General features: G+C 52.6%; 1 protein-coding gene across 1 annotated transcript in view; it reads right to left on the bottom strand.

Annotated features, from left to right (window-relative positions):
• Positions 1-9,498: 9,498 nt before the first annotated feature.
• znf219 (zinc finger protein 219) overlaps positions 9,499-11,443 on the bottom strand; it is a gene marked incomplete at both ends in the record, with an annotated part of 29,894 nt that continues 27,949 nt past the window's right edge. The window contains 1 exon segment of the mRNA XM_084451579.1: positions 9,499-9,632. Within this exon segment, the coding sequence (XP_084307705.1) occupies positions 9,499-9,632 (134 nt within the window).

Raw genomic sequence — 11,443 nt, 5'->3', positions numbered from 1 at the left:
AGGTCTGGGGTCATGACCTTCGGAATGGACCGCGTTAGGCCCACGTGAATTGGAATACTGTCAAATGTCATTTTTTCTTTTTGTTGCTTTTAATGTTCTTTTCCAAATAAAAGTGCTTTATTTAACTATGGGTATGTGTCCTTTGTGGGAGCTTCAATGCTCATGTTTTCTTGTTGGAACAATTCTACTGAGCAGTTATTTCTTTTGAGGTCATTAACATGATATCCCACTCATTTTTAATGTTTGGAAAAACACTAGGCAAATATAGAAATTCAGCCCTTCTTCAACAGTGCTCATCTTTGAAACCTAGTCTTATGATCAGAAACTTTATAAATATTACACATGTGTGTGTGTGTGTAGACTAACAATGTTTGTGTGCTTGCATGCATGTGTAACCTTCAATAAAGGCTTTACAGTCCAAGTCCTACGATGGTGTAAAGATGTGATATCAGCTCGGAATATTGAGATTCTCAGTCAGGGTAAAGTCTCTATCTTATCTATTTGAGTGTCAGTCAAGGTAAAAGTCCCTGTATCTACAGTATCTATTTTAGTGTCTCGGGTGTCAGTCAAGGTGAATGTGTTCCCCTCTCTCCCCCCTGTCCCTCTCTCCCCCCTGTCCCTCTCCTCCCTCTCTTCCCCCTGTCCCTCTCTTCCTCCTCTCCCTCTCTTCCCTCTCTTCCCCCTGTCCCTCTCCTCCCTCTCTTCCCACTGTCCCTCTCCTCCCTCTCTTCCCACTGTCCCTCTCTCCCCCCTGTCTCTGTCCTCCCTCTCTCCCCCGTCTCTCTCCTCCCTCTCTTCTCCCTGTCCCTCTTCCCCCTGTCCCTCTCCTCCCTCTCTTCCCACTGTCCCTCTCTTCCCCCTGTCCCTCTCCTCCCTCTCTTCCCCCTGTCCCTCTCCTCCCTCTCTTCCCACTGTCCCTCTCTTCCCCCTGTCTCTGTCCTCCCTCTCTCCCCCGTCTCTCTCCTCCCTCTCTCCCCCCTGTCCCTCTCCTCCCTCTCTTCTCCCTGTCCCTCTCCTCCCTCTCTTCCCCCTGTCCCTCTCCTCCCTCTCTCCCCCCTGTCCCTCTCCTCCCTCTCCCCCCTGTCTCTCTCCTCCCTCTCTTCTCCCTCTCCTCTCTCTCTTCCCCCTGTCCCTCTCTCCCCCCTGTCCCTCTCCTCCCTCTCTTCTCCCTGTCCCTCTCCTCCCTCTCTCCCCCCTGTCCCTCTCCTCCCTCTCTCCCCCCTGTCCCTCTCCTCCCTCTCTTCTCCCTGTCCCTCTCCTCCCTCTCTCCCCCCTGTCTCTCTCCTCCCTCTGTCCCTCTCCTCCCTCTCTCCCCCCTGTCCCTCTCCTCCCTCTCTCCCCCCTGTCCCTCTCCTCCCTCTCTTCCCCCTGTCCCTCTCTTCCCCCTGTCCCTCTCCTCCCTCTCTCCCCCCTGTCCCTCTCCCCCCTCTCTTCCCCCTGTCCCTCTCCTCCCTCTCTTCCCCCTGTCCCTCTCCTCCCTCTCTTCCCACTGTCCCTCTCTTCCCCCTGTCTCTGTCCTCCCTCTCTCCCCCGTCTCTCTCCTCCCTCTCTTCTCCCTGTCCCTCTCCTCCCTCTCTTCCCCTTGTCCCTCTCGTCCCCCTGTCCCTCTCCTCCCTCTCTCCCCCCTGTCCCTCTCCTCCCTCTCTTCTCCCTCTCCTCTCTCTCTTCCCCCTGTCCCTCTCTCCCCCCTGTCCCTCTCCTCCCTCTCTTCTCCCTGTCCCTCTCCTCCCTCTCTCCCCCCTGTCCCTCTCCTCCCTCTCTCCCCCCTGTCCCTCTCCTCCCTCTCTTCTCCCTGTCCCTCTCCTCCCTCTCTCCCCCCTGTCTCTCTCCTCCCTCTGTCCCTCTCCTCCCTCTCTCCCCCCTGTCCCTCTCCTCCCTCTCTCCCCCCTGTCCCTCTCCTCCCTCTCTTCCCCCTGTCCCTCTCTTCCCCCTGTCCCTCTCCTCCCTCTCTTCCCCCTGTCCCTCTCCCCCCTCTCTTCCCCCTGTCCCTCTCCTCCCTCTCTCCCCCTGTCCCTCTCCTCCCTCTCTTCCCCCTGTCCCTCTCCTCCCTCTCTTCCTCCTGTCTCTCTTCTCCCTCTCTCCTCCCTCTGTCCCTCTCCTCCCTCTCTTCCCCCTGTCCCTCTCCTCCCTCTCTTCCCCCTGTCCCTCTCCTCCCTCTCTTCCCACTGTCCCTCTCTTCCCCATGTCCCTCTCCTCCCTCTCTCCCCCCTGTCCCTCTCCTCCCTCTCTCCCCCCAGTCCCTCTCCTCCCTCTCTTCCCCCTGTCCCTCTCCTCCCTCTCTTCCCCCTGTCTTTCTCCTCCCTCTCTTCCCCCTGTCCCTCTCCTCCCTCTCTTCCCCCTGTCCCTCTCCTCCCTCTCTTCCCCCTGTCCCTCTCCCCCCTCTCTTCCCCCTGTCCCTCTCTTCCCCCTGTCCCTCTCCTCCCTCTCTCCCCCAGTCCCTCTCCTCCCTCTCTTCCCCCTGTCTTTCTCCTCCCTCTCTTCCCCCTGTCCCTCTCCTCCCTCTCTTCTCCCTCTCCTCTCTCTCTTCCCCCTGTCCCTCTCCCCCCTCTCTCTCTCTTCATCCCCCCTATTTGGAAGTCAGATTTTTCCAGCTCTCTGTTTTCTTTGAATCGTTCCATGTTTTCATGCGCGCGTCCATTTCGGCGACCCCTGCTCTCCCCCGTCTCTCTGTTCCGTCCGCGACCCCTCAGTGTTCCCGCTCAGGTTTATAAATAGCTGCTACACCCTCCTCCCTCTCCTCCCCCCCCCACTCTCTCTCTCTCTCCTTCCCTTCCTGTCACTCTCACCTCCTCCGCAATCCAGCACTTAGCACGGCCCGCTGCAGGGAGTAACTCGGCACTGTATTTTTCCTGTCTTCATCCCCTCACCCCCCTCTCTCTCTCTCTCTCTCTCTCTCTCACACACACACACACACACACACACACACACACACACACACACACCATGGAGGTAGACACACACACACACACACGCGCGACTAAGCTGACGTGTCCTCTCTGCCGAGTTCATAAAGACCATGAAATAGCTCTGCTCTCCCCTCACTATTGCACATTAGATAGTTTCTCCATCATAGACATATACTGTATACAGTACGCACACACACACACACACAGACAAACATGCAGTAGGCTAGGCTGTCCTTCCTCCTACAGCATGTTCCCCATCTTTTCAATCTCTTCCCTCTCTTACACACATACAGTTAGTGAGGGGAGGGGGGGGGGGTTGAGTTACAAACATCAACACTAACTAACACAGCAGGGGGTGGTGGGGGGGGCACATACAGACCTCCCACGCGACCCCACTCCATCCCCCAGCGGATGCAACAGTGCTCGTCACGGACACTTAAGATACAGCGGTTAGGGTCATAATCTGGGCGTGACCGATAACCGTCGTGACCCCCGCGGGACTCGACGCGGTGACCCTCAACAGCCGTGACCGTGATGACATCCGTCGCTCTAGGGTGATTTTATTTCCGGTCGGGGTACTTCTTCGCAGCTGCGGCGGTGACTCATTGTGTGAAGTAGTCTAGTACTAGGAAGAAACGTTGCAATAGATCAAATTAGATCCAATCGACCGTTAGTTAAATGCTCCTCAGTCCCCGAGTGCCACTCCAGTAGACCTGCGTGTTTTTCTCCTCCAGCGGTTAGCTCACACCTCCCCCATCTGGAGATGTGTACAGTATCTCTCTAGGCCACTGCCACTCATGTTTCCAGTCACTACATCCCAGAGGCGGCAGTGCTACCATAACGTACGGACACTACGGCTCAGTGGAGTTCCTGGAGTGGGCGCCATGGTACCGCAGTGGCAGTGTGCTCCGTAGCGTAACGCGTGGAGGCGGATCAGTCTAATTCCTGGTGGGAGTCCCGTGTTATTCATGTAGGCCTAATCCTGTTGAACTCTCTGACCCTCAGGAAGTGTATTGTGACTTGGAAGACTATGTATACACCACAGCCATAGGGGACCTCAGCCAGCCAGCCAGGCAGGGAGTCAGTGAAGCAGGGAGACGGACAGGGAGACAGAGCAGGCAGTCAGTCAATCAGACAAGACAGACAGACAGCCTGCAGCCGAGATGCCAGCCTGCAGCAGTGTATCCAGACCCCAAGGGGGCAGCGGTGGCTACAGCAGCACTAATGAGGCTATGTCTGCACATCATTAAGCTGTTCTGCCTGCCTTAATGGAACAGTACCCTGGGGTAGGGGACACATTCAAAACGACTACACCCAGGGGGCTTTGGAGCGAAACTAGGAAGTCCAAAAGACGGCGGATGGAGGCACGCAGTCCAGAGGGAGAGACAGCTGACGCAGGATGATAAGGAGGTCCGGAGGGACGCCGGGACAGAACCGAGGATCCGGAGGTGGAACCGGAACCCTGAAGGAGCGCAGCGGAGGGGCGCTGACGTAAGCCGAATCTCGAGGGGCTCGTGGCGGGTTCTTACAGGACGTCAGAGGAACCGAGAGTCACAGGAACACGGAGCTAAACCAGGGCCCTCTCCAGGGCCCGGTTGGTGGGTGGGGGGTAGACAGACTTTTATTTTTTATTTTTTTATTTTTATTTTTTAAAGTCTTTATTTATGTTTTTGAGCGTACTTTTTTTAAACATTTTATGTTATTTTATGGGTTTTTTTATGAACAAAAACATCGTCACAACGGGTTGAGTTCTTAAGCAATAATGCAGCAAAAACTTTTTATTAGTGCAGAACAGACAGAATAGGGAGTGTTGGTGTGCATTCTCTCCACACCCCCCTCCATTCACTCTGCTTCTACTGCATATGGGGTAGGGTGCAATGTCAATCAACGTCACAAACAGGAAATACCAATAAACAAACAACATGGGTTGACAGGCAGGCAGAAGTGTAGGTAATTATCCGCATAAATAGCCCATAGACATAATTAAAAACAACACCAATAAATAAAACATTGAACATGGCCTAAGTCCCAGGTGAAGAGGCAGTTGTCTGAAGAGAAGTACCGGTGTGTATGTTCTCGATTGGTTGCTCCCCGTCAAAGAGGTTACGAGAGGGGATGGTTTTCGATGGGGCTTCCTGATTGGCTACCGCCTCCCTGAAAGGTCAGGGGTCGCCGTTCAGCCACGCCACGGAGGACGGAACGGCCGGAAACGACCGGCCCGAACACAAAAACGCACGAGAGGAAAAGCTGCGCGCTGAACCTTCGCTTCATCGTTACACTAGCTTCGCGGTGATGAGTTTCCTCAACGGACAAAATACATTTGTCGTCCTGCAATGCTTTTAGAAACCTTTAAATGACGACAACTCCTCCTGGAACCATCCGAACCCTGAAGGTCTATTCGACCTCGTGTGACAGGCTAAGTGTACTCAGCTATTGTCCTTCGAAACGTGGCTGTCTGGTCTCACCCTGAAAGGACTGCTGAGATCACTCAGTGTAAGTGGATGTTGGGGTCAAGCCGCTGTATTAAACCGGGCTATTGCTTCACAGCTCTACACAGAACACAAGAGAACAAAGGTAAAGGGACATTTCACTGAAACTGCAAGGCTTGGATGCCGGTCTGTTCGGGGGGAGGGGGGGTAGAAGTATGGCTTTTAAAGCTATATCGATTCCAAATCAGTTTTCTCGCGCCCCAATAACCGTCGGCTGTATACTACCGAAGTGCGGCGGTAGGCAAGTCTTGGTCAAGCATTCTTGATGCGCATGTAAGTATGGATACCAGGGACACAGTAGGAGTGGACGTACTAATGGGCTATAAGTAACCTCCACTCGCCAAGCTCTAGTTGCTGATGGAATCACAAAAAGCTTCAGAAAAAAAAAGAAATCTTGACTAAAGCCATCTCAAGACCGACGTCTCCGTGGCCCCATTCTCTCCCATTCATGACCACAGTAGCGAGAGGAGCTTTTAGGCTCTCACTCAGCACCACGACGCCTTCACGAGACCCACCGCCTGCTTGCCTTTAGGGGGGGGGGGGAGCGAAACGAGGTCAGGCTAACAAAGCGCTAAAACGGATGGCGGCCGGGGGAGGAGATGGGACGACCTCCGACGGAGTGAACAGAACCGTGGGGTCTTGGGAGGAGGAGGCGTGATGATGATGATGATGGTGGTGACTGAGTGCCACTAGAATATGTGTCTTAAATATGAGAGATAGGTTCCTAACAGAGATAGCAGAGTGAGATATTTCTCGGGTGTGTGTACGTTTGTGTGTGTGTGTGTGGGGGGGTGGGTGGGGGGGGTGATTGTCATGAATAAAAAGACGGTTTTACTTGCATGCCAGTGTCCCGTGGGTGATAGCAGATTGGGACACCTACAGTATCTGAGGCCCAAATCAACACCAAGCCCCTAAAACTCATTTGGATATTAGTCTATACTAACGAGCACATACAGCTGTTTATCTTATCTTCTGCCCTTACAGGGACTTGCAGTACAGTATGGGTGGAGCAAGCGGGATTCGAACCCATTACCACGGTGGTGTGCGAGCGTCATGCTCTACCAATTGAACTTCACAGAACCAGAGAAGGTACAGGTGGTATAGACCTGAGCGGATTGGCTATGAGTGGTAGCAGGTATAGCTCCACACTGACCTCTCATTGGCTAAGGGGTGTTACGGTTTATTTCATTCGCCCAAACACCTCAGGTCTTCACTCCTGCTTCCGGGAGGATGGGGGGGGGGGGCAAAGGGCAGATCTGGGGACTCGGGGAGGTAACTAAATTTGCGCGCTAGTCCATTCGCCTCGTGGTTGGACAACATGCGACTGGCATATGGAGCACCTCCATGTCCTCTGCTAGGTGGAGGCTGTGCAGTAAAAGACCTTGAGCGCATCATGATTCCAAGGCACGACAAGTTGTTCACCACTGGCTGGATGTTGTACAGTCGAAAACAGCTGCTTTATGGACGCGAAAAGAAGAACCCCACCCCCACCCAACCCGAAACCTGACCTTACGGCTACATAATGTCCATCCTAATTGAGGGATTGACAGTTGGAGAGGCGGGGGAGGGGGAGAAGCGAAGAGGGGGGCGAGGAGGAGTGGATCCGAATCTGAGTGAATCTCGAGTGACATGGGTGTGCTAGATGTGCCTTTTGCAGCTGATTTCGTCCTTAAATTAGAAAAGAGGTTACATTCCAATAATAATACTATATTAATTAGTCGGGAGAGGGATGTTGAGAGAGTGGGTCTGCTTTTTAGGGGCAGGTCAATGTGCTATATTGGATTGGTGTGTGTGTGTGTGTGTGTGTTGGTGAGGGGGTTGTGTGTGCATAACTGTTCTGACTGACAGGGATTCTGTGCATTGGAATAGGTGTGACAGTGTGTGTGTGTGTGTGTCAGAGCGTGTGTGAGCGAGTGTGTGTTTGTGTGAGAGTGAGCATGTGTGTGTGTGTGTGTCAGATTGAGCATGTGTGTGTGAGCGAGTGCGTGTTTGTGTGAGAGTGAGCATGTGTGTGTGTGTGTCAGATTGAGCATGTGTGTGTGAGTGAGTGTGTGTTTGTGTGAGAGTGATTATGTTTGTGTGAGAGTGAGCACATGTGTGTGTGTGTGTGTGTGTGTGTGTCATTGCGTGTGTGAGTGAGTGTGTGTTTGTGTGAGAGTGAGCATGTGTGTGTGTGTGTCAGATTGAGCATGTGTGTGTGAGCGAGTGTGTTTGTGTGAGAGTGAGCACATGTGTGTTTGTGAGAGTGAGCATGTGTGTGTGTGTGTGCGTCAGATTGAGCATGTGTGTGTGAGTGAGTGTGTGTTTGTGTGAGAGTGAGCACATGTGTGTTTGTGTGAGAGTGAGCATGTGTGTGTGTGTGTGCGTCAGATTGAGCATGTGTGTGTGAGTGAGTGTGTGTTTGTGTGAGAGCGAGCATGTGTGTGTGTGTGTGTGTGTGTCTGCAGGGCAGGAGCATGCGTCAGGTTTGTGCTTCAGATTGGGCGTTTAATTAAGAGGGGATCAGAGTGATTGATACGGGGGAGCAGGACCCAGCTCTCTGTTTACGTCTGCTCAGTGTAAATACCTCCCAGCCGCGCTGTCCACTCCCAGCCGCGCTGTCCAATCGCTAGCTTTTCGGCGTGGCTGGCTAAAGCGTTGTTTATGAGAGGTGGTCACGTGCGTTCTCATTCCTTGTCTTGTCCTTTTTCTGGTCTCCCACCTCTCTCTCTCGTTCTCTCTCTCTCTCCCTCAACACAATGCAGTCATTCTCTACAGTACGTCACAGCCTCAATCTAACTTCCTCTCTCTCTCTCTCTCTCTCTCTCTCTCTCTCCCTCTCTCTCTCTCTCTCTCTCTCTCTCCCTCCGTCTGAACTCAAGGTGATGTGGATCGGGTTAGAGCCTGGCACCTGGTCAGAATCTTTATCAAGTGTTTATTTAAAGAAAATGTGGGTTCAGATTCCAGTGCGACCGCACCAGGAAGTAACCCTACACCCGGGCTGACCTTTACATTTACAATGCTATCCAGGGTGACATTTGGGATATTTACCCGTGGAGCCGCCATTTAATTAACTTTTTTTTTTTTTTTGTCACTTAAGAGACAAGTGTCACTCGTCACTTAAGGGACAATGATGTGATTTTGTCTGTTCGCTCTAGAACTCTGACGCCAGGGATGACTACAACCCCCGACCCCACCCTAAAAATAACACGTTAGCCAATGACATCTATTTTTACAAGCTGTCCATCTAACAACGTGCCAATAGGATGAGGTTTTACTAGCCGGCCAATAAGCCTATTCTTTTTTTTTTTCACCGCAAGTGTTAGCCACGGCAACCGCAGTTACCATGACCACCGGCGTCACCGTGAGGTCACGTCCCCCTAGGTGATCGGATGACTGGCCTACATGAGAGACAGAATGAGGAGAGGAGGAGGAGAGAGAGGAGGAGGAGAGAGAGGAGGAGAGAGAGGAGGAGGAGAGGAGGAGAGAGAGGAGGAGGAGAGGAGGAGAGAGAGGAGGAGAGAGAGGAGGAGGAGAGAGAGGAGGAGAGAGAGAGGAGGAGGAGAGGAGGACACAGCGATAGAGAGATGAAATAAATGCTAAAAATAAAAAATCTATCACACAAAGAATGTGGGGGGGGAGGTTTCGTGATGGAATGAAGGACTTGGGAACAGTAAATGTGCTTGTTCTTTTATAGATCTGCTTTGGATTCTTTGTTTTTCTTCCCCTTTTTGTGCTAGTCCTGACAGCAGAGAGGCGTCTGTCCGTTTTTAGCGGACTTCCTGTGATTGGGGGGGTGGGGGGGGTTGAAAGGTGTACGTTTGGGGGCCGCCAGGTGTGCAGGGGGGGGGGGGGTGAGATGTCGGGCTTTCCGCAAAGGCGGAGGGATATTTCTCATGCTGCTGTACTGTGGATTAATAAATTCTGCTTCTTCTCCGCTCCTCTCCTTCCCCCTTCCCACGTCCTTCCCCTCTCACATCGAGGACGTCGGGCGGTTCAAAGTTGGGATGATTGAATTCCTGCTCCCCCTCTCCTCCTCTCCTCCATCACTCATTTACCCTCTCAATCACTCTTTTTTTTTTTTTTTTTCTCTAATTTTTTCTTTTTTCCCTCAGTAGGTCGTGCTACTTCTTCTTCTTCTGGAAGCGTCTGAACTGGTTCTGGATGGCGAGCGCTGCTTTCTCCGTCTCCGGCGCCTCCAGGTCGATGTCCACTTCCTCTTCCTGGTCCTCTACCGGGGGCTTCTCCGGCACTTTCCCTGATAGGTTCAGAGATTAAAGGTCAAAGGTTAACCCCAGGAAATAGCCCGCTCAAACAATAGCTAATCCATTAAACGATAAATCCATAGTTTGTCGACTCGGGTTTCCTGGTAAAGCTATCATCATGCATAGCTCTGCTTCAGCAGGAAAAAAGGTCTCAATTTCAAAAGGGCACAGACACACACACACACACACACACACACACACAGACACTCAATCACTCACACACACTCACTCACTCACCTCCTCACACACACATAAATACTGTACACACACACACACACTTATTCACTCACCCCCACACACTGTCACACATACCTCTTCGACACAAACCTAAATCTCCCTCCCTCACATAGAAACTCCGACATCTCTCCTTTGCTGAACTTTACCAAGTTTGGCAAGGTCTAGACCAGCGTGTGTGTGTGTGGCTGCATGTGTGTGTGTGTGTGTGCGTGCGTAAGAGAGTGAGAGAGAGAGAGAGAGAGAGAGAGGCTGAGTTACAGGTCTGTCTCTAAGGCCAGGAGTTGTAGCAGCTCTAGTTTACACTGTCTGAAGAGACCCAATCAGGCTGAGATGGAAAACCAACCAAGGGAGAAAGAGAGAGAGGAGAGGGAGGAGGAGGTCAAGGGGTGAGGAGCAGAGACAAGGGGAGGGGGGGGGGTGAGGAGGGATGACGAGAGGGGTCAGTCGGGTAAGGAGGACTGAGGTGAGACGCGGCGAGCGGTCGGGGGGGGGGGGGCAAAGGGGGCGAAGAATATCGCCTCTGACAGTCCCGAGCGCGTGAGCTACGATGTTGACGTTTCGGAACTAAACCAGACACATCGATTCTACTTTCAACGAGCGCAGAGAATCGACGGTGTTCTGGACAAAAGTAAACTACCGTCGCTCACGACGATAAAGTTAACAACCCCATAAAAACTAGACATAGTTTTGGTCTTCGGGCGTTAGAACTTCCTCCAACAGGCAGTTTATCTAAAGGGAGCTAAAGAGAACAGTAGCCGTGGATACCTGTGACATACTGTAGGCTACGCCAGACTCTGGCTGGTGCTACGCCGCGTTAGCCCGGGGCTAGCTAGCGTAGCTTCCGGTAGCTAGCTGTGTGGTTAGCATCTGTGGGGTTAGCGCAGGAAAAGAGACGCAGTGGGTTGTGTTTTGCCCCGGGCTAAGGTAGGGACTGGTGGAGAGTGCACAGGGGCGGAGATGGAGAAAGGGAGGGAAGGGAGGAGAGAGAGAGAGAGGCAGGAAGACAGATGTTCAGCGAGAAGAAGCAGCACTTAGACCCACCTTTGTTGTCCGAGGCAGGCTTTTGGCTGCTGTTGGGGGTCCCAGTGGATGTGAGCTGAGGAGAGAGAGAGAAAGAGACAGAGAGGGAGAGAGAGAGAGAAAGAGACAGAGAGGGAGAGAGAGAGAAGCAACGTGTCAATTATAGTCAGACCGTCTAATACGAAACAGTCCACAGAAACAGTCCACAGAAACAGATCACAGGAACAGACCACAGAAACGACACGTCGGACACATCCCCGCTGGAGGAGACAGCTCAACCATGGCCTCCAGTCGAGTATGCAGCAGACACGTCACATGGATAATTTTGACAGGAATCACTTCAACTAACATAACGACATGGGGGGTGGGGTGGGGGTCCTACTGGTGGAACAGCCCGGGGGATTGGTCCTGTTCATTGCATATAAGGGTCTGTCGGGGCATGTGTGTGTGTGTGTCTCTCTCCTCTTTTGTGTCTCTCTCCCTGCTCTGTGTCCAACCCAGAGAACGTTTCCATTCTGTCTTTCAGTCCAATAAATACTAAGGGCGA

Source organism: Borostomias antarcticus (genome assembly GCF_949987555.1).
Source record: "Borostomias antarcticus genome assembly, chromosome: 17".
Lineage (NCBI taxonomy): Eukaryota > Metazoa > Chordata > Actinopteri > Stomiiformes > Stomiidae > Borostomias > Borostomias antarcticus.
The sequence above is the reverse complement of the archived record's forward strand: the minus strand, read 5'-3'. Positions and strand labels throughout refer to the sequence as shown.